Source organism: Chenopodium album, chromosome 8 (assembly GCF_948465745.1).
Source record: "Chenopodium album chromosome 8, dcCheAlbu1.1, whole genome shotgun sequence".
Lineage (NCBI taxonomy): Eukaryota > Viridiplantae > Streptophyta > Magnoliopsida > Caryophyllales > Amaranthaceae > Chenopodium > Chenopodium album.
Window position 1 is genome coordinate 57,920,075 of NC_137841.1, and position 25,161 is coordinate 57,945,235.

Consider the following 25,161-nt stretch of genomic DNA (forward strand, 5'->3'; position numbering starts at 1 on the left):
TAAAACAATAATTATATCAATTTCGATATATTTTGGTATTGCAACCGCTACTTTTGTCAAATACTCATACTATCAATTGTTACCTTGACAGCTAACCTCTGTCCGCTGCTAATTGACCGCTACTCGATAACTTAACATCTACCCGATGCTCAACCGCAAAAAGCTACTTACTACCGCTACTTTTGCTAAACAATCCATCCCACAAGGCCACAATACATGGCACGTTGAACTTTTTTTCACTATTTATGCATTAGGTTTGACCATAAGTTTTTACTAACATAATAAAAATATATTTTATCACAAAATATGTTGTTAGATAGGTTTTAATATAAAGTTTTATAATATAATTTTAAACATAAATTTTATAAATATTTAATTATATAAAAATAAAGTCAAACTACTACATTGGCAAGTGTACAATGTTTGACTGTGTCATGTATTATGGGATAGAGGGAGTTGGTATTAGAAATATATTTTTTTGAACTCGTAGTGAAGATATATTTAAGGGTATGTTCTCATTGACTGAACTTGTAACACCCTAGAAATTCCTTTATTTTAAAATACCTATTTTGCCCTGTATAAAACTTTAAATAGGAATATCTAAGACATTACCGCCACCGTGAGAACGGTTAAGGCAAATACCAAAGATACACAGCGGAAGACTTAAAACCAAAACTATTTAAATAACACAATTTAAAAACCAAACCAACGAAAATAAAGTTGAAAATCAACAAAACCAAAGTCAATTAAAACCCACCACAACTTGGAACCATTTAAGGCCCTTATTCAAAACCGAAACAACCAAACTTTTTGTGTTAGTCCACAAAGTAATATAATAAAATATTCAATGCATAAAACCAATCATATCCTAATGGAAGCTAGCATGATTCCCTCTTCACTCATGCCCCGTCAAGAACATGCTTCAATACCTGAAAGTGTATCTCTACTTGCCCCCACTACTCTCCAATAAAATGGATCATCGTAGGGCCAAGATAAAGACATGGCCAGACACAAACAACACACACAATCAGCAAAGCTGAGTACATAAGCGTAACTAACACACTAACATGCATTCTCCTATCATCACACACACTTACCTCATTGTACCTGCTTACAAGCACACCCAACAATCAGCAAGACACAATGACTAGACAATAATTAATTCATTTTGCATTGATTACGCATCGAACGGGTTTCCACCTATTAACCTCCCCCAAATAAAATTTGAGGTTAACTGGCACGGGAGCTAACCGTGCCAGCGACAAACCACACAAAGGTGTCGGAATTCCTGCGCATAATAAATAATAAAAAGGAATATACAGCGTCCTGTACTCCATTGGAAGTTATGGTTAAATATAAAACCCCATAACCCCCCCCCCCCATTGTTCATACTCAAGGTATATACATTCCAAGAGTTTTGGTGCGTAATCTCTTCCACTTTACGTTATTTACATATTATTAGACTTGGTGATGACTCTCAAAGCATAATAAATCAATCAACCATAATCATTCAATCAAGCAAACATACCAATTTAATTCTTGAATAATTAGTGACCACATATTATTTAATGTTGAACCCTTTTTAATTCTACCTCAGTGTCAAAGACACCTTAAACGCATAATGCGCCACAAATCATATCCCTCGGTGTTAAACACACCTTAAGTGCACAAAGGCACCGACATACAATTTATTCCTTGTGTACATAGACACTTATATAGCTCCTTCCTCATGCTTAAAGCATCAATAAAAATTATATGAACCATAATAAAATTTCTTTTCAATATTCCAAACATAATTATACAATTAGTTTAATTAAACATGCTCTCTATCATGCCTTAAATAAATATGTAGTCCATATAATCATGCCAAAATATAACTTTCCAATCCATAAACCATCACAAATAATTCATGCTTCACAATTCAATCACCAACACCAATAATTCACGATTCAATACATAAACCTTAGCATGATACTACTTGTAATTGATTGAAAGTAAACCTAGCATGATTCTACATCATCAAAATATGCTAAGTACGCGAACGTACCTTGAATACGATTTTAAAATCGTCACGACTAGTAAAAATTGCTCACTTCGAAGTCTCCTACACATTAAAATTATAATAGAGCATTAAAACCCACTCTAAACAAATTTCCAGCAATATATACTATCCTAAAACCCCTCTTAAAATAATTAGAATAAGCTGAAATTATATTTAAAACACTCTAATTAAGTCCCACTTAATGGGTAATTTAAATTTCCTTCAAAAACATAATATTAAGTGCTCTACATAAAATTCCAGCACTTTATTTTTAATTAAAACTTGCTGTAATTTAGCCTTAAAACACTTAAATTGAAGATTTAAACATTAATACCCCATATGCTTTCATAATTTTCATAAATCAAGGACCTAGGGTTTCAAAAATTGGGGCTTTTTAATTAAAAACCAAATCTGAAAATTAATTCATACAATTACAATTATCAAACATCAAAATTAAACCCCCAAACTCATAATTTATATTTAGATCCAAGAATAGATTCAATTAAAACAAGAAAGCTTCAATTTTTTTTTTATATAAGGTTCGAAAAAGAGAAGGGGAAAAAAAAGGGGAAGGAGGGCGGCAGCCACCACCGGCTGCCGGCTGCTGGCGGCGGCGGCTGCCTGTTGGCAGCGGTGGTGAGGGAGGGCAGCAAAAATTTAAGGGGAAGGGGGAAAAGAAAAAGGAAAAAAAATAAGGAAGAGAGAGAGAGAGAGAAGTTTACCTTGGGTTTTCTCCACTCTGGGCAAAGTTTGATTTGCCTCATAAGTGGGATATTTATACCCCTTCTCTACTAACCCTCTCCCAGGTTTTCCTAATCCCTTTCCTACTAAACTTGTTGAAAAATCAAACTTTCCTAAAATAAAACCTCAACCTTTAAATAAAATAATTAAATAAACTTTTCTTTAATAATATTAATAAAAATACTTTAATTAAAATAATTACTACTATTTAAATACTTTATAAAATACATACTTTAAATAAAATACGTATAAAAATACGGGGTATTACAGTCTACCCCCCTTAAAAAAAGTTTCGTCCCGAAACTTGGGGAACGGAATTCAAACCTTTTTCCTTAATATGTATAGTATTGCTGTACTTTTTGTCACTTCGTTACTGTTTAATGTCTCTTTGGGAGCATAAATACTCGAAATACTTGTTTAAATTCGTGCAGAAGCACAAAAGTAACTGAAATATAGCACAAAAGTAACTGAAATATAGGGAAAACGCGCGAAATTCTACCGCATTCTACCCCCCCTTAAAGAAAACGAGTTACTTCCCCGTAACTCTACATACCTGAAACAACTCTGGGTATTTCTTTTTCATTTCATCCTCTGCTTCCCAAATGGCTTCCTCATAATCTTGGTTAGACCAAAGTACCTTTACGATCTTAACGTTCTTGTTGCGTGTACTACGCACTTTACTGTCAAGAATCTTGACAGGTCTCTCTTCATAGGTTAAACTTTGATCTAACTCGATGGTTTCTGGTTGTAGCACATGGGATTTATCGGGGATGTACCTTCTCAATTGGGACACATGAAATACGTCATGTACTTTACTAAGCTCCATAGGTAAGGCTAACTTATAAGCTACTTTGCCTATTCTTTGTAGTATTTCATATGGACCGATGTACTTTGGACTGAGCTTTCCTTTCTTCCCAAATCTCATCACTCCTTTCATCGGTGAAACTTTTAGTAACACGTTATCGCCAATTTCAAATTCTTCTTCTCGTCGCTTTAAGTCTGCATAACTCTTTTGGCGATCTTGAGCTGCTTGGATTTTAGAATGGATTTCCCTTACTTGCTTGACTGTGTCCTCAATCAATTGAGGCCCAAGAATCATAGTTTCACTAATGTCGTTCCAACAAATTGGACTTCTACATTTTATCCCATATAAAGCCTCGAATGGTGCCATTCCTATGCTTGCGTGGTAACTATTATTATAAGAAAACTCAATTAAATCCAAACTGTCTTCCCAACTTCCCTGGAAGTCTATTACACAAGCTCTCAACATGTCCTCCAAGGTTTGGATGGTTCTTTCGGTTTGCCCATCTGTGGCAGGGTGAAATGCTGTACTCATCTTAAGTATGGTACCAAAATTTTCCTGAACACTTTTCCAGAATTTTGAGAGAAACCTGGAATCCCTGTCGGAAACAATATCTTTTGGAACTCCATGTAACCTTACTACATGCTTGATGTAAGCCTTTGCAAGTTGCTCCATCTTCCAAGTTTCTTTCATTGGTATAAACACTGCCGATTTCGTAAGTCTGTCCACCACTACCCAAATGGTGTCATTTCCACTCCTTGACTTAGGTAAGCCAGTCACGAAATCCATTGAAATGCAATCCCACTTCCATCCTGGGATTTCTAATGACTGTATAGTCCCTTGAGGCCTCTTGTGCTCTATTTTCACCTTCTGACATGTTAAACACTTTGCCACAAATTCAGCAACCTCCTTTTTCATTCTAGGCCACCAAAACATCTTCTTCAAATCCTTATATAACTTGTCTCCTCCCGGGTGTACTGAGTAAGGTGTGTTGTGTCCTTCTTCCATCAACTTTTTCTTCACTTCCTCACATTTCTGTGGTACACACCATCGACCTTTATACCTCAAGCTCCCATCTTCGTGAATTTTGAAGTCTATAGCTTTTCCTTGCTTAATTTTCTCATGAATCCTATCCAACTTTACATCCCCTTCTTGGTTATGTCGAATCACGTCGAATATTGTTGGTTGGATACTCAGATTCGCAAAAATACCTGCTGGTACTCCCCATTCCACGACTTCTAAATTCAATTTCGCCATTTCTCTACATAACTCATTAGCTACTACTAACGAGTTTAATCCATGACTAGTTTTACGACTTAGAGCATCCCCAACCACATTTGCCTTCCCTTCGTGGTATTGTATGTCTAGATTGTAATCCGTCGTATAATCTAGCCATCTCCTTTGACGAGAGTTCAAATCCTTTTGGGTGAAAATGTACTTTAAGCTCTTGTGGTCTGTGTAAATTCTACATTTCACTCCATACAAATAATGGCGCCAAATTTTCAGTGCAAAAATAATGGCGGCTAATTCCAAATCATGAGTTGGATAGTTTACCTCGTGTGTTTTTAGCTGCCTTGATGCGTATGCAATCACCTTTCTATTTTGCATGAGCACACACCCCAAGCCATTCTTTGATGCATCACTATATACATCATACAATCCACTATCATCTGGAAGTGTAAGCACTGGTGCTGTGACTAATTTGTGTTTTAAGAGTTGGAACGCCTCTTCACACTTTTCATCCCTTTCAAACTTCTTGTCCTTCTTCATTAGAGTAGTCATAGGTTTAGCAATCTTGGAAAAATCCTTAACAAAACGCCTATAATACCCTGCTAAACCTAAGAAACTTCTCACATCAGATACTGTTTTGGGTGTCGGCCAGCTCTTAACAGCTTCTATTTTGGCTGGGTCTACCTCTACCCCGTCCTTGGACACAAAGTGTCCTAAGAATGCTACCTTCTCCAACCAAAACTCACACTTAGAGAACTTTGCATAAAGATGGTTTTCTCTCAATGTTTGCAGAATTGTCCTTAGATGTTCTGCATGCTCTTCTTTGTTCTTTGAGTATACCAAAATGTCACCTATGAACACCACTACAAACTTATCCATAAATTGATGAAACACTCTATTCATTAAATCCATAAAGATTGCTGGAGCATTCGTCAATCCGAAAGGCATAACTGTAAATTCGTAGTGTCCATATCTTGTCCTAAATGCCGTCTTAGAAATGTCCTCATCGGCAATTCTCAATTGGTGATATCCAGACCTCAAGTCAACTTTCGAAAACACTGTGGCACCCTTTAGTTGGTCAAACAAATCATCTATCCTTGGTAAGGGATACTTATTCTTTATGGTCACTTTATTTAATTCCCTGTAATCAATGCACAGTCTCATGCTTCCATCCTTTTTCTTCACAAATAGAACTGGTGCTCCCCAAGGGGAAGAACTTGGTCTAATGTACCCTTTGTCCAACAAATCTTGTAACTGATCCTTTAGTTCACTCATTTCTGCAGGTGCCATTCTATATGGTGCCTTGGATATTGGGGTTGTTCCGGGTACCAAGTCTATGGTAAAATCGATCGCCCTTTTAGGTGGAATCCCAGGGATCTCTTCCAGAAACACATCCAGAAATTCGTTGACCACTTCTATGTTTTCTGGATTTGCCACCTGTTCATGGTTCATATCTCTAACGCTGCAGAAATATACTGGATGTCCCTTCTTCATGTACTTTGCTAATTTTAACACTGATATTACCCTTGGACACTTTGTTTTACCATCCATCCAGTAAGTCACTGATTCATTTCCACTTGTGATCATATTCACTTTTTGTGATCTGCAACTAATCTCAGCATTATACTTACTTAGCCAGTCCATCCCCAAGATAAGGTCAAAGTCGCTCAGCCCAAACTCAATAAGATCAGACGGAAATATCTATCCCTCTATTTCTAAAGGCACGTTTCTAAAAGTTTTGGTACAATTCACTACCCCACCTGTCGGGATGGTTATAGGTAAATCTACTGCCTCTACTATTTTTAAGCAGTCCCTAAGTTTTGAAACAATACCCTTAGAAACAAAAGAAAAAGTTGCACCAGAATCAAACAATACTTTAACAGGAATAGAGTTAATAGAAAAAGTACCAGTGATAACATCTTTCGTGGCCTCTGCCTCGTGCCTACTCAAAATATTCAGTTTCCCTGCAGTTCCTCCCTTTTGTTGGCTGTTACCATTGTTGGTGTTACTGTTTCTCACCCCATTCTGTTGCACTCCCTTATTCCCAGAAAAATTGTTGTTGTTCCCCTGGAAATTCTTCTGGTTTCCTCCTGAGTTATAGTTGTTCTGTTTATTCCCATTAGCATTCTTGGAGTAACACTCGTACTCCCTATGCCCCAGTTTGTTGCAAGCGCGACAAGCAACCAAATTGCCTTCATAATCCTTCCCAGGGTGATTGTTCCTACACCTCTTGCAGTAGTAAGACCTTCCATTCTTATTATTCCCCTGGTTATTTTTTCTAGTACCTCCATTGTTGCTACGCCCCCCTTGGCGATTATTATTCTGGAAATTATTATTGGGGAAATTATTGTTATGGTGGTACTTCTGTTTCTTAAAACCATTCTGGTTTCCCTGTTGGTTTCCAGAAACTTGTCCTACTTCCTTCCTTTTCTCTCTTCCTTCTATTTCAGCTAACTCTTTCTTCTTTTTTTCCTCCAGAGCATAAAGGTGTGCGGCTCTTCCATAGACTTCATCTAGGGTCTCAAATACCTGCCCGCACAACTTCAACTGCAGATCAGTAGTTAACCCACTCTCAAACTTCCTAGCTTTTGCTTTCTCCGTGGAGACGGATCCTTCAGCAAAACGGGACAAATCAATGAACTTGGTGTAATATTCCGTAACTGTCATCTTATCCATCCTAAGGTTTGAAAATTCCTCAGCCTTCTGCTTCTGCAAAAAGCTAGGATAGAACTTGTCTCTCACTTTTTCTTGGAATTTGGTCCAGTTGAACCCAGGTAACGCTCTAATGGTAGCCTCGTTTTGTTGCCACCAAAGGTCAGCTTCACCCCTCAGATAGTAGGTAGCACAACCTACTTTGGAGTTTTCAGGGCACCCCACAGCTCCAAACAGTTTCTCAAATTCCCTTAACCAGTTTTCCAACACCACAGGATCAGGCTCGCCCTGATAGGTTGGTGGCTTGCTTTGCGCCACCTTTTTAAAGAGCTCCCCTTGAGCATCCCCGTTACCAGTTGAGTTCCTTGCCAATTGTTGGGCAACCGCTGCCAATTGTCTCACTACATCATTCAAATCATTTCCACCACTACCTGAACTTCGTTCCCCTGCCATTTGGTTTTCTCCTGAATATAGGACAAGGATAACTATTAGAAATGGCTAGGTTTAGCTCTCAAGACGAACACCCTTATATATTTTAACAACTCTTTTAAACATTTACAGTAAAATGTGAAGCTAACAATTCGGGATAGCGATTGCTAATATTTCCCTTAATGTAGCTTTATCAATTAATATTGATTTCTAACCAACCATCAATTAATAAGGCATCACAATAAATATAAAAATAATTCCCATGGACGTTTGCGGTTTATAAATGTTTGTTGGAGATAAGTTGCTTGGAATGGCGATTAGCATTTCAATAATTGCCTGGAATCAAAAACCGCTCAAAAATCGTATTTAGAGGCTGAATTTGGCCACGAGAGGGTAGTTATCTCTACCAAAGGTAGTGAGTCTTTCTTAAAACGTTGTTTCCACTCGAAAAACACTACTTTTTCATCAAAATCGGAGGATTTTAGAACCTGATCGGGATTAAAACGAGATTAATATTAACGAACGGAAACCTAATTATTTGCGTGTTCAAATAGTGGTGTGAAATGGAATATTTGTAAAACAAAAGAATTTATAAATAAAAATTTATCAAGAAATAAATAAGGTTTATTAATTAAAATAGACTGAAGATATTAAAATAAAAAGTGTGTTCCAAGAACGGATGTGGTCATGCCACTTATTTGCTAAAACTGAAATAACAAATAAAATTTTTTAAAATAAAGATTATGAACTCTTTGCGAGGAAAGTCATAAGATTTAATCCTTTCGAACGTTGTCCCTTTTGTCGGTGGATTGCTTGTAGCTTGAAGGATCGAAGTTAGAATCATTTGACTCCTCCATTGGTTCAGGTGATTCAGGTTCAGCTTCTACTGGAATAAACTCCCCTTCTTCTTCCTCATCCGATGAGATATCTATAATTATTGGAGTTGGAGGTGGGTTTGGATCAGAAATGTCCATAAGTGAACTATTACCCTCTTGTTGTTCTCCATTCTCTGCTGGATTTCCCCCCGACGAAGAAGAAGAAGCGGAATTTTCTGGTTGTTGATTTGGAGGAGGATTGTTATCTGCTGGATTATCAAAGTAGTAGTTAGGGTAGGGAAGGTTTAAGCGCTGACAATAAACTTTCTCCACCCTTACGAGATATTTGGTTAAGAAAATATAGTCTGGATACCACTGGCCATAATAGTCTCTGTATTTATGGTAATTTGGGATGTCTCTTGGAAGATAAAAATCAGAGAATCTTTGTTTGACAACAAGGTAAGGGGGCTCCTATGGAAGACAATGTACAATCATTGCCGAAATACGATCAGGGGTGTCATAAACTTTCTCCCGTAGGACATTGCTCATGTAGGAACAAAAGTATCTGATCTTTTCTACAAAGTCATAGGGGTGTTCATTATTTTTCTTTACGAGAGATCCCATTTGGGTAAACTTGCTAGGAAAAATTGGCATCCTGTAGAGAAAAGGTTTAGAAAAGATTTCACTCCCCTAAAGGAATAATTAAAATTAAATAAATAATACAAGTTCGGTGTTCAATCATACAATCTGAAGAATCACATAAAATAATACATATATTGCATGCTTTCACCACAACATTCAGTCATACAACATGCTTGAACATTCTAAAATGAAATTTATGCACACAGGGAAGAAATTAAATTCTAGCCTACATGCCCTTTTCTTTCCTACCCAAGCTCACCAATATATTAATAAAAGCTTTTAACACATAATTCTTACCTCAATCCTTGCTCCCTGCAAAATTAACAAACTAAAAATATTTTACCCTGCTAAAAAAAATTTTTTTTTTTTTGAAATTATATGGAACGGGCCAAATTTTCGGCCTTCACAAAAAAAAAAATAAAAATAATAATTTTCGGACATTAAAAAAAATTTCGAGAGTCCCCCTAAAAAAAATTTCGGACCAAACTAAAATAAAATGACATTAAAAAAAAAAATTCGGCCTTCTAAATAAAATAAATTAAAATAAATAGAATCGGAATGAAATTGACATTGCAAAATTAAATTAGCACTTGGCCAAGTTTAAATCATAATAAAAACGTTTTCGTGTTAGTGGTAATTTAAAATCTCAACCTAAGCTCCCAGATACCACTTTGTAACACCCTAGAAATTCCTTTATTTTAAAATACCTGTTTTGCCCTGTATAAAACTTTAAATAGGAATATCTAAGACATTACCGCCACCGTGAGAACGGTTAAGGCAAATACCAAAGATACACAGCGGAAGACTTAAAACCAAAACTATTTAAATAACACAATTTAAAAACCAAACCAACGAAAATAAAGTTGAAAATCAACAAAACCAAAGTCAATTAAAACCCACCACAACTTGGAACCATTTAAGGCCCTTATTCAAAACTGAAACAACCAAACTTTTTGTGTTAGTCCACAAAGTAATATAATAAAATATTCAATGCATAAAACCAATCATATCCTAATGGAAGCTAGCATGATTCCCTCTTCACTCATGCCCCGTCAAGAACATGCTTCAATACCTGAAAGTGTATCTGTACTTGCCCCCACTACTCTCCAATAAAATGGATCATCGTAGGGCCAAGATAAAGACATGGCCAGACACAAACAACACACACAATCAGCAAAGCTGAGTACATAAGCGTAACCAACACACTAACATGCATTCTCCTATCATCACACACACTTACCTCATTGTACCTGCTTACAAGCACACCCAACAATCAGCAAGACACAATGACTAGACAATAACTAATTCATTTTGCATTGATTACGCATCGAACGGGTTTCCACCTATTAACCTCCCCCAAATAAAATTTGAGGTTAACTGGCACGGGAGCTAACCGTGCCAGCGACAAACCACACAAAGGTGGCGGAATTCCTGCGCATAATAAATAATAAAAAGGAATATACAGCGTCCTGTACTCCATTGGAAGTTATGGTTAAATATAAAACCCCATAACCCCCCCCCCATTGTTCATACTCAAGGTATATACGTTCCAAGAGTTTTGGTGCGTAATCTCTTCCACTTTACGTTATTTACATATTATTAGACTTGGTGATGACTCTCAAAGCATAATAAATCAATCAACCATAATCATTCAATCAAGCAAACATACCAATTTAATTCTTGAATAATTAGTGACCACATATTATTTAATGTTGAACCCTTTTTAATTCTACCTCAGTGTCAAAGACACCTTAAACGCATAATGCGCCACAAATCCTATCCCTCGGTGTTAAACATACCTTAAGTGCACAAAGGCACCGACATACAATTTATTCCTTGTGTACATAGACACTTATATAGCTCCTTCCTCATGCTTAAAGCATCAATAAAAATTATATGAACCATAATAAAATTTCTTTTCAATATTCCAAACATAATTAAACAATTAGTTTAATTAAACATGCTCTCTATCATGCCTTAAATAAATATGTAGTCCATATAATCATGCCAAAATATAACTTTCCAATCCATAAACCATCACAAATAATTCATGCTTCACAATTCAATCACCAACACCAATAATTCACGATTCAATACATAAACCTTAGCATGATACTACTTGTAATTGATTGAAAGTAAACCTAGCATGATTCTACATCATCAAAATATGCTAAGTACGCGAACGTACCTTGAATACGATCTTAAAATCGTCACGACTAGTAACAATTGCTCACTTCGAAGTCTCCTACACATTAAAATTATAATAGAGCATTAAAACCCACTCTAAACAAATTTCCAGCAATATATACTATCCTAAAACCCCTCTTAAAATAATTAGAATAAGCTGAAATTATATTTAAAACACTCTAATTAAGTCCCACTTAATGGGTAATTTAAATTTCCTTCAAAAACATAATATTAAGTGCTCTACATAAAATTCCAGCACTTTATTTCTAATTAAAACTTGCTGTAATTTAGCCTTAAAACACTTAAATTGAAGATCTAAACATTAATACCTCATATGCTTTCATAATTTTCATAAATCAAGGACCTAGGGTTTCAAAAATTGGGGCTTTTTAATTAAAAACCAAATCTGAAAATTAATTCATACAATTACAATTATCAAACATCAAAATTAAACCCCCAAACTCATAATTTATATTTAGATCCAAGAATAGATTCAATTAAAACAAGAAAGCTTCAATTTTTTTTTTTTATATAAGGTTCGAAAAAGAGAAGGGGAAAAAAAAGGGGAAGGAGGGCGGCAGCCACCACCGGCTGTCGGCTGCTGCCGGCGGCGGCTGCCTGCTGCCGGCGGCTTGCGCCTGATGGCAGCGGTGGTGAGGGAGGGCAGCCGAAAATTTAAGGGGAAGGGGGAAAAGAAAAAGGAAAAAAAATAAGGAAGAGAGAGAGAGAGAAGTTTACCTTGGGTTTTCTCCACTCTGGGCAAAGTTTGATTTGCCTCATAAGTGGGATATTTATACCCCTTCTCTACTAACCCTCTCCCAGGTTTTCCTAATCCCTTTCCTACTAAACTTGTTGAAAAATCAAACTTTCCTAAAATAAAACCTCAACCTTTAAATAAAATAATTAAATAAACTTTCCTTTAATAATATTAATAAAAATACTTTAATTAAAATAATTACAACTATTTAAATACTTTATAAAATACATACTTTAAATAAAATATGTATAAAAATACGGGGTATTACAGAACTCAGCTGAACTAAGTTGAACTGAACTGAACTGAAATGAATTTTTTATAAGAGAAGGAAATTAGGAGCTGAACTGAACTTAACTGAACTAAAGTGAACTGAACTGAGCTGAGCTGAACTGAACTGAACTGAACCTGAACTGAACCTGAACTGAATTTCAACGTAAGAGAACAGGCCCTAATTGTATAGAAGAGAGAAATAATAAAATGCTCTATAGTAGTGCAAGTAGGGTTAGTAAGAGAGAAATATATTATATATAAAAAATTGATTTTAATAATCACACCTTTAATCGGTTTGCTATTAATAATTCCACATTTGGATTATTATTTAATAATCCCACTTTTATAGGGAATCTTCATATATTGGTCCCTTACGACCGATAACCTAAACAGTAGGTAATTTTCTTTTTTTAATTTAAGGAGCATGTGCCATTAAGTTTGGTAAAAAAACTACTGGTAAATAAAATAAACTTAATTTTTTTCTTTTAAAAAAACCAGCCCACTCCAACAGTTCAAGACTCTCAACCCCACGGACACCCCAACAACCGCCCTCTGGCCACCCCAAATCCTACCCATCACCCATGAAACAATCCCCTCCCCTTTTCCGGCGTCGAACAGCCCCGTATGAATAAGAATTCACTTAATATGGATGCGGTGTAGAATACACGCTACTTGGTTGACTCATATACATCACAATCGTCAAAACCACCATTAACGGACCTTGTTAGGAATATAGGAAAATATATTATTGTGATATATTTTCCATATAGATCTTATGATATTATATTTAGGATAATAATATATCTTAGTGATATTCTAAGATAGATTTATGGAAGTTTATATGATAGAGTTTATATTGTGTAGGTTATCTTTTGTAGGCTATAAATAATAGTCAAGATCATCAATACAATTCAAGCTATTCTCTCATAAATATTTTAGCATGGTATCAAGAGCAGGTTAAAATCTTGGGACCATTCACACAAATTCTCCCCCTACCGGTGGGTTAGTTTATTAAACCCACCGATGGGATTCATAAATTTGCTTCCGCTATGCAATAGTATTACTCTTTGAAATTTCTATTTTTGGTTTAATTTTTTTTTTTTATGGAATAACCATGTGATACGTGGGTTATTATTGGTGTATGTGATCAATATGAATGATCATATGTGATTTGGTTAGGTTGTAGTGTTTGAGTGTGCTTCCTCCATTATTGCATCTCCATGGAGATGAAGAAAAGCCACGTTTGGCGTATTTTTTATTATATATATAAAAAAAAAGTTTTGCAGAAGACCACGAACACCAGCAAAGGGCCTGGCATAAGAAGATTACGGACACCAGCGAAGGGCCTGGCAGAAGAAGATTACGGACACCAGCGAAGGGCCGTGGCAGAAGAAGATTACGGACACCAATAAAGGGCCGTGGCAAAAAAAAGACCATGGACACCAGCAAAGGGCCGTGAAAAAAAGACCATGGACACCAGCAAAGGGTCGTGGTAGCAATTCAAAAGTTCGTTTTTTTTTAATAATAATAAAAAAAAAAATTGAAGGCAACATCAAAAGAGAGGTGCAACTCGATCGACTTCAACAAAGTGCGAATTTCCAATCGTAACGTTCGTGTTACTGCCGTTACGATTGCGGGAGGGTGTTAGGAATATAGGAAAATATATTATTGTGATATATTTTCCATATAGATCTTATGATATTATATTTAGGATAATAATATATCTTAGTGATATTCTAAGATAGATTTATGGAAGTTTATATGATAGAGTTTATATTGTGTAGGTTATCTTTTGTAGGCTATAAATAATAGTCAAGATCATCAATACAATTCAAGCTATTCTCTCATAAATATTTTAGCAGACCTCAAAACTAAAATGGAAATTTACAGTTTTCGAATCAAATTTTAGTATAAATTCAATTTTTTTAGGGAAAGGTGGGAAGATTTTCGCTGGGTGGGGATGGAGATAGCGGTTCCAGTGGTTTGGGTGGGTAGAACAGGTTGCAGAAAGGATGGAGCAGGTGGGGATGGAGAACTGTCGTGAGGGTTGGGAGTGGTGCTTGGGGGATGACGTAGGTTGTTTTTTTTTTTTTTTAATATTTTATTTATTTATTATTTTTATAAGAAAATTATATCAATCACAAAGTGACACGTAGCATCTTAACCTATAAAACCGGTTACCAACAGATTAGGGACCAATAGAAGAAGATGTCATAAAGGTAGGATTATTAGATAATAATCCAAAGGTGAGATTATTACCAGGGAACCGACTAAAGCTGAGATTATTAGAATCAATTTTTCCTATAATATAATAGTAGCGGATCCTTACCAAAAAAACAGAAGTGATTACAATTATTATGAAATAGACGTAAAGTGAATGTATTGCGCTTATTATGAAATGGCGAGCTTTATACGCATGAACACTAGTAGAAAAAATGTGATGGGAAGCGGTTAAAGGCAAGCGGTTTACAAAATCCGCTTCCCATTTGCTTAATAAAAAAAAAAAAAAGAGGGAAGTGAAATGGCCAGCGGTTTTGGCGCTAACCACTTCCTTTTTAACTAATGGCCAGCGGTTTGGCCTTGAACCGCTTACCATTAGTTAAATTGGCAAGCGGTTCAAGGCTAAATCGCTTACCATTTAAAAAAAAAAAAAAAAAAAGCGGGCTTCACTCCTCCTCTTCTCCTCCCTGTTTTATTCATTCAATTCCAACTTCCCAAAATTTTCAATTCCCCCGCCTTCACTCCTCCTCTCTGTCTCCCTCATCCTCACCTGTCTTCTCACTTAGCTTTTTTAGATTCCGGCCACCACCACCACCACTCCATTTTTTTTTTTTATTTTGCCTTTTAAATGAATTAAGTGAAGCTGCGGCGTTTGGGGGTCGTGCGTGGGTTGTGGGTTGAGGCTGCTGCTGGTGGTGGGTCGAGGCGGCTGCTGCTTGGTCGGAGGTTGATGGTGGTTGCTCGAGGCCGCCGGTATTAGCTGGTGGTGTTCGTGGGTGTACTAAGTGGTGGTGCATGTTCGAGGGTATTGTTGAACCGAGCCCAAGCACGCACTCTAGCTTCAATCTTCAATCTTTGTCTTTCTCACTCTCAAATTAGGGTGAGTTCTTGCTAAATTTTAGTTTCATATGTATTAATTAGTATTAATTGTTTGTTATTCCAAAATTTCAAGTTAGGGTTTTAAGTAGTTAATCCAAGTTTCATATGTATATATATATTGTTTGAATTTGAGTAGCTTAAAATGAAATTGATGAATAGAATATATATTAGTTAACATTTTAGTTTGTTAAATGTGGTTAATAAATTGCAATGTATATATGAATATAATGGATTGATATATATATATATATATATATATATATATATATATATATATATATATAAGTAAACTTAGTTTGATTTTGTATGTATGTTAATTTAATTATTAGCCCTATTTAAATGATTGAACTTGTTTATTGTTGAATGTCAAATAAATGCAAATAATAATTGAATGCTTGCATCATCATTTACCTAGATACCCGTTCGAGTCTTTTTCAATAGGAGAAAGTCTTGAATAGTCCCCAGTTGGGACTGTTCTTGGTCGTTTAATCTCACTTAGGTAGTGAATGTATGTCTCTTTTTCGATTTTAAGGAATATCTGGGCTTCTCATTTTCTCACCATGTTCTCTGGGTACATATGTAGGTAAGTTATTACCTACATCGTGTACTTGGAGAACTGGGGGGAAATGCTGCCGGATTTTCCTTAAAATTGAAAAGTTGACATACATTCACTAGTGAGATTAGACGTTCAAGGATTTGAGGAGTAAGTGTAAATATATCACTCTTAGTTTGTTTGTTAAGTATAGATGTTGACGCATAACAATTGATTGATATGATATTTGCTTTAATATACATGTAGTCTACATTGGAGCCTTATGGTGATTTGTGTTTCCAATAACACAATCTACTACTTTGACTCGGCTCGTATATGGCCACCAAGGAAGTTGCTAGTGAATAACCTATTGAATAGGTACATACCGCTTCCTATATATTGTTTTGTATCATCACTTAAGTGATTGAGTGACTATGTTCCTAAATCGTTTGTTTTTTATTTTTTTGAAGTGTTATGAAGAAGTTGAATTGTCGTTCGGTTGCGGGTCCCACGTGGAAATATGCGAAGGTAAAGCCTCGATATATTGATTTTTTAAAAAAATTGCCTTGAGTTTTGGCTATGCATGACTATTTTAACATTGTGTCATTTTAGTGTGCGCAACAAGACAACGGCGTTGACTGTGCCCTCTACGTGATGAGGTTTATGAATGACATAGTCAATAGGTGCACTGAAGCCCAACACATTGAGGAGGTACTTGTTTTTACTTTTTTCCGGTTCGATTTCGGGTAAAAGCCGTCCTAAAACTAAGTATAATGCTAATTTGCTATGATTTCAAACATTAGACACCTAAGACTAGTTATAATTTACATGTTATGATAAAGAAATTGCTCATTAGATAAGAAATGTAGAAATCGGGCAACGTAGTAGTGAAATAGGCGATTTCGGGTAAAAGCCGTCCTAAAACTTAGTAGAATGCTAATTTGCAATGATTTCAAACATTAGACACCTAATACTAGTTATAATTGACATGTTATGATAAAGAAATTGCTCATTAGATAAGAAATGTAGAAATCGGGCAACGTAGTAGTGAAATAGGCGATTTCGGGTAAAAGCCGTCCTAAAATTTAGTAGAATGCTAATTTGCAATGATTTCAAACATTAGACACCTAAGAATAGTTATAATTGACATGTTATGATAAAGAAATTGCTCATTAGATAAGAAATTTAGAAATCGGGCAACGTAGTAGTGAAATAGGCGATTTCGGGTAAAAGCCGTCCTAAAACTTAGTAGAATGCTAATTTGCAATGATTTCAAACATTAGACACCTAATACTAGTTATAATTGACATGTTATGATAAAGAAATTTCTCATTACATAAGTAATGTAGAAATCGGGCAACGTAGTAGTGAAATAGGCGATTTCGGGTAAAAGCCGTCCTAAAACTTAGTAGAATGCTAATTTGCAATGATTTCAAACATTAGACACCTAAGACTAGTTATAATTGACATGTTATGATAAAGAAATTGCTCATTACATAAGTAATGTAGAAATCGGGCAACGTAGTAGTGAAATAGGCGATTTCGGGTAAAAGTCGTCCTAAAACTTAGTAGAATGCTAATTTGCATTGATTTCAAACATTAGACACCTAAGACTAGTTATAATTGACATGTTATAATAAAGAAACTGCTCATTAGGTAAGAAATGAAGAAATTGGGAAAGTGAGCACCCGAGGCAACTACAGCACCCGAGGCAACAACCTCGGGTTATGCTAGGCAGCTGCAAGCAGCCAGCCACCAAACTTCAACAGCTACCAGGCAGCTGCCCAGGCACCAGCAGCAGCAGCCTAGGCAGCTGCACAGGCAGCCGCAGCAGCCACCTGGCAGCTGCAGCAGCAGCCTAGGAGCTGCACAGGCAGCTACAGCAGCCACCAGGCAGCTGCAGCAGCAGCCTAGGCAGCTGCACAGGTAGCTGTACAGGCAGCTGCAGCAGCCAACAGTGAGCTGCACAGGCAGCTGCTGCAGCAGCCCAGGCAGCATCCGTTCATGAAACCGAGCCGTTCATGCAACTTTGTGTAATTTTTGCGTACTTGCATTGTTAGTGTATTATGGACAATGTTTGTGAAAAAAAATTCCAAACGGAAAAAAATATAAAAAAAGGGCAAGTAGAAGTGGAAAAGGCGATTTTGGGTAAATGCCGTCCTAAAACTGAGTAAAATGATCTTTTGCTTTGATTTCAAACATTAGACACCAAAGACTAGTTGTAATTGACATGTTATGATAGATAAATAGCTCATTAGATAAGAAATGTAGAAAACGGGCAAAGTAGTAGTGAAATAGGCGATTTCGGGTAAAAGCCGTCCTAAAACTTAGAATAATGCTAATTTGCTATGATTTCAAACATTAGACACCAAAGACTAGTTGTAATTGACATGTTATGATAGATAAATAGCTCATTAGATAAGAAATGTAGAAAACGGGCAAAGTAGTAGTGAAATAGACGATTTTTGGTAAAAAGTCGTCCTAAAACTTAGAAGATTGCTAATTTGCTATGATTTCAAACATTAGACACCTAAGACTAGTTGTAATTGACATGTTATGATAGATAAATAGCTCATTAGATAAGAAATGTAGAAACCGGGCAAAGTAGTAGTGAAATAGGCGATTTTGGGTAAAAGCCGTCCTAAAACTTAGTTGAATGCTAAATCGGGCAAGTTAGAATGATGTTTGAAATATTTAACATATATACATTATTATTTTTAATTATTAGTTTGAATTTTATGTAATATATATGAATGATGTTTAATGTTTGGTATTTTTTTGTTTTCAAAGGTTTGTAAAAGGGAAGGCCCTTTGACAAAGGAAGAGGTTGATGAAATTCGCGACATGTGGGCTTTTTTTGTGACATTTGATGGCATCTAGGTAGAATATATAATATATATGTGTTAGTTAGATAATGAATTGGATTGAGTTTTTTTTTTTTTTTTTTTTTTTTTTTTTTTTTTTTTTTATGAACAATAAATATTAATATTTAGTTGTTACCGTATCTTGTTTATTTTTATATATATTACGTAAATCCATATGTACATTATATTACTTATTTGTAATTTGTACTATACATTATTTATGAGTTTTATATATGTTATTATTATTATGCATTTTATTGTTATTGAATTATTATTATTCCAAAATTTGTAATATTTTTAATTAATTATTATTTATTAATATTAATTAATATAATATTATTAATTAATAATAATAATATTAATAATAATAATAATTTTTAAAAAACTGGAATAATGTGCTTCTCAAAACAGGTCACTAATAATATTATTATTATTATTAATTATTATATATATTAAAATAAAAAAAAATTACAAATGGCAAGCGGTTTTGGCGCCAAACCGCTTGCCATTCTCCCCAAACCGCTTGCCATTTGCTTTGCAATTGGCAAGCCCCCTAAACTCATGCGGTTCATAACCGCTTCCCATTTGGGGGTTTGAACCGCTTCCCATAATGTTTTTTCTACTAGTGGAAACTGGTGTTATATGGAACATAGTGACCCTAATATTAACATAGTAACCTTATTTTTAAATAGTAACCTTTTATTAAAACTTGTGTGACATTTAATATTATATTGTAAACCTGAAGTACGAGGTTATGTTAAACATAGTGACTTTATTTTTAAGGACTTTTTGTGAAAAACTACCTTATGCATTCCAATTTTTGTGAAAAACTATCTTATTAAAAAAAATATTGTAAAAAACTATCTTATAAACACTAAATATTGTAAGAAAACTACCTTATAAACACTAAATGTTGTAAGAAGCTACCTTTTGCCGGATTAATTCATTAAACAAGGGACGTTTAATGACCCATCTTCAATAATTTTTTCTCCTTCTCCGATCCCACCCAATTTCTCCATAGCCCCCATATAACCCCTAGTTTCCCTTCTCTTTCATTGTTAAATCAAGCACATATTAGCAACTTACAACATCTAGTTTTTATAAGATAGTTTCCTACAACAATTTTTTTATAAGGTAGTTTATTTTCACAAAAGCCCTATTTTTAATATAGTATCCTTTATTATTTATATTGACCAATATATAAAAATTTCATTAATAAAAATAAAATAACCTCTTATAGCCTTTATAATATCACAATGACTTTTATTTCATCATAATAACCTTTATTTTAATATAGTGACATTTTAATTTTATTAAAAGGATCTTGCTGACAAACGTCTCCGGGGCGTTGGATAAACATTTAAAATATTGCCTAAAATGGTATTAATTTGGGAAAGCACGACAAAATCACGCGTCGATCGATGTAATTAATATTCATTTTAATTTAATCTTTCTACTTTTAGCTAGCTTATCCAACGCCTCTGGGGCATTCCTTAGCTTTTGCCATATTTAAAAAAAACAGACATAGTGTCTTTAATATTAGTGGTCGACAATTTATTAAGGTGGACCAGGTCCATTTAAGAGTTTGTACTGAAACGGAAGGAGTATTCTATGATAGAAATTGGGTAGTGTATATTGCATAATCATGTGTATTTATATAAAAGTACGCCTAAAATGCACAAAAAAAAATAATAAATAAATAAATAAATAATTCTCATTATTATTGATGAAGTAAAAATGAGTTGATCAATAAAAATAACTAAATAAGTTCAAAGTCGTGTTATTTTCATCTTAAATAAATGGGCCAACATTTGATAATTATAATTTTAATTCATCAATAAAATAATTTTAGTATAGCTAAAATAAGTTAAAGTCAACTAAGCAAAAAAATTTAGTTTAGTATGTAGGAGTACGTTTAGGTTTTGGGTGAATATTTTTAAATGAAGAAATGTCTATATTAGATCGTTTCGTCCAATACGTTAATTATTACCTACTTATAAACTATTGCTACTGGTCATCAATGGTAATCGTACAAGATAATGAATTATTGGATCTAGTTCCCCAACCAGTTTTGTTATTGGATTGGTTACCCTAGTCATCAGATTAAATATTAGATTTGACTAGGTTTTCTGATTTCAAATTTTCGGATAATTTTGCTCAGCACTAGTTGCTGCAAATAATTGGTGCCGGCCTATATTGGGGGTTTTATTAGAGTCGGTTTGGTTGTATTTATGTTAATATTGTATTTATGTTAAGTTTATCTTTTTAGGAGTTTTAGGCTAATTAAGTTTCCTAATGTATTGTGTATATATATGTGATAATTATCAATGCAAAAGGCTAGGTCGTTTTCTCTAGATTTCCTTGAGTTTAACAGGTCTAGGGTTTCATATTTTTGCTTACCAACTTGTGGGGTTTTATACTTCTCGGTTTTATAACTCAATTGTCATGCAAATATGCAATAACGTATCTATCTATCTTTTATGAACAATTAACCTAGGTTTGAAAATTTTGTGGTCATTCGTTCCCCTCTCATTGCTTGTGGTAGCGCTTTCATAAACTAGTCTACTTTGGTGATGATTGGCTTCAATTCATTATTTTTGTTCTAGGATATAATAAATAAGGAGTAATGGTACTTTGCAATTCTACCTCTTCCCATAAATTCAGTTTGTCAACAACGTAGTTTATTCTTGGCCTTAAAACTCCACCAAATATAATAACTTTGGACTCTAGTTATTGCGTCGATTTTCAAGTCCTACAATTTACCCTTTTATAAAGAATATGACATAAAAGTTTTAACATATTTGTGGTATGAAAAACAGTTTCCAACATGAGCCATGTGGCCCATGTATTACTAGTGATTATTTACTGGTTCGGATTCAATTGACTTTACTAAATTTATTTCATCATTCCCTTTAATAAAAAGAAAAACAAATTGAAAATTTTGACTATAGTTTATATGAAATCGATGGATCACTTGCCTTCACTAAATTTTCATTCCCACATTAATTTTGATTTCCCTTGATCGTCGACCATTTTTCATTCAATATTTTGCGTACATTATTTGCTATTGTCAAAAAAAAAAAAAAAAAAAAAAAAAAAAAAAAATAATAATATTTGCGTACATGTGCAAGCTAAGAAGAACTTGTTTGCTTTATAAACTTATTAAATGATCGTACCAATCATCTATCTGCTTATCGATAACAACTTTGCATGTTTATGTTAACGTTGTTTGAATGTGACATGAGCTATTTAGTTTTCACAAGCTTATACAAAATATAATTGTTGATGTGCTTTTGTTTTGCGTGGTTGCATAAGTTCTAAAGATGGTCCAAATAATTAAAAAGATTGCTATCAATTAATCAATGCTATTACTATACACATAACTTATGAACCCTTCATTAATAAAGGTAGTAAGGATGCCATTTTTCAAATCTTTCAAACATTTTTTCTTGAGGGTTGAAGATGATTAATGTGAGTGTTTCATTCGTTTCATTAATGTGATTCTAGTGTAGCTTTCCTTCTTTTCTATCAAATTTGACCTCTTCAAATTAAATTGGATAAGTAACAACACAAGTTCATCTTTCAAGGCCTAGCGTTATCAATGACCATATTTTATAACTGACTTTTCCATTAGCTATTAATTAAGAATAATGTTCAAGTAGTCATAGGTGCTTGGTTATCCGCTTTATTCTTGTTGACTAGTAGAAAGCTAGCTTTTTTCCAGAAAAGACACAAGCTGATAAGACTTTATTGGTTGTTACTCTGTACTTTTCGTTATGATTATTACTAAAGATGTTCACATTATTTTAAAAAAATTAAACATATTTATATAATGTTAATTGACAAGGGTTGATAAGGTTTATGGAAGTTAATTTTACAATTAATATATACTCTCTCTATCCCTAATTGTTTGCTCCACTTTTCTTTTTAATGTGTCACCAAAAGATCGTCTCATATTTCTTTTGGCATGTTTTCCCACTTGTACTCTCTCTATTTCTCTCCTTATTGATATTGTTAGATAATATGTTAATATTATCTTGTGAATATTCTGTGATATATATCTTGTGTAATTTAGTTATCTCATGACTAGGTTGTAAATCCTATAAATATTGATTAATGAGAAAGCCTCCAATCGAGGAGAATTACACTATTCTACATGGTATCAGATTCTAATTAGGGTTTCTCTTCCCTCTCACACCCTAAACACGATCCTAGGCCTCTAGCCGTCCTCATCCACACTCGGCCAACCTCCTCCTTCGCCCTCCATGGCCGGTGATGACACTCCCCCACCACCTCCCCCTCCTCCCCCCTCTAACAATTTCCACCCTGCGTATGCCGCAACCAACATCAAAAACCTCATGACTGTCACTCTTGATCAACAAGAAGTGCACTATACCACCTGGGCCGAACTGTTTCAAATCCAGGCGTGTGCATTCAACCTCCTTGATCATATTGATGATACGGTTTCCCGTCCGTCGGACATTGATGATGCAACTTGGAAAAGGTTAGATGCTATCGTGAAAAATTGGATATATGCCTCCATATCCAAAGATCTTGTTCATACTATCATGAAGTCGGGTGCTACGGCTCTTGAATTGTGGACCCATCTAAAGGAAATTTTTCATGATAATAAGCATACTAGGGCGGTTTATTTAGAGGAGCATTTTAGCACCACTAAACTTGAGCAATTTGCAAATATGTCAGATTATTGTATGCATCTCAAACTTCTTGCCGATCAATTGAGCAACGTCGACAATCCGGTCTCCGATCGAAAGATGGTTCTTCAATTGATTGCGGGTCTTCCCGAAGGGAAGTATGACACCGTCGCGGCCTTGATCTCTCAAACAGAGCCTACCCCCAACTTTAACAAGGCTCGCTCTATGTTCATCTTGGAAGAGACAAGGAAACACAAGAGGCAAACAATTTATGGTAAATTTATGGTTTGAGGCAAACAATTGGGGACATAGGGAGTATTCTACTTTATCCGTCCCACAATTAATATACACAATAAACATATACGTACGCATGAAATAAAGAACTTGGAATATCCTTAAACCCCGTGATTGGGAAGTACAAAGGGAAATATTGTTGTCTTTGAATAAAACAAAACATAATGAAATTAAATGTTGCACATATGTCAGCAATCTTTTAAGAAGAAAAAAATATCAATTACGTTTGTTTATGAAAAAAAAGGGCCAATCAAATTTATTTAATGTGCTGTACATGGATAATCGAATTATCGAAGAACATGGAGGAAAGAGAGAAAAATATTTCTGTGAACCATTAAATGGCAAAAGCAAAAATAAACTGATTTAGGGACAATTGGGGGACATTTTAGAGAATAAATTTGGAGAATAAGGATAATTCGCAAATTCTATGCTACTCTTGGAGTACCATGTGGTACTCCAAGTTTATAAAATTATTATGTTATTTTAATACTCCCTCCGTCCCCGAAAGAACGACACATTTGGCCTAATTTTAGTCCCAAAAAGAATGACCCATTAGCATTAAAATACCCACCAATTTGCAACAATATTTGTGCAAAATTTGCTTCCCTATATAAAATTTTGTTTTTCAATATACTTTTATTACTATCTCTCTCCACTTTTTGTAAACCCCATGTAAATTTATCTTTCCACTATACTTTTACCTCTTTTTATTTAACTTTATTAATACCCGCGAAATCAACCCAAAAGGGTCGTTCTTTCGGGGACGGAGGGAGTATGAAATTCTTGTTATTTCAATTTATATATAATTATATATATGTTATTTTAAAATAAGTATATGTTTTTTTATAGTTGCATGTTGTTTTTTTTTTTTCAACATTTATCCTTTCGCTGTACTTCAGGTTTATAAAATTCATGTTATTTTCATGTTAACCTCTTATTATTTCAATTTATATATATGCTATTTTATAAATAAGTATATGTTATTGTAATAAATGCATTTTTTTATGCATGGTGTTGAAGTAAATAAGTAAATAACTGTAGGGAATAATTTCAAGCCTTTAAAATCCCACTAGCTTGAACCCCACTGTGATCATACACTAAAGTACGGTGGCGTCCAAAAGGGAAGAAGATAGAGCAAAAGAGTCGCCAAC

The 25,161-nt window shown here is 34.7% G+C and overlaps 1 protein-coding gene across 1 annotated transcript; it reads left to right on the forward strand.

Moving 5' to 3' along the window:
- The first annotated feature begins 23,326 nt into the window (after positions 1-23,326).
- LOC145643083 (uncharacterized) lies at positions 23,327-24,007 on the forward strand. The gene has a single exon (XM_081694248.1). It carries the CDS (start codon positions 23,327-23,329, stop codon positions 24,005-24,007), a length of 681 nt encoding a protein of 226 aa, XP_081550374.1.
- Positions 24,008-25,161: the final 1,154 nt, after the last annotated feature.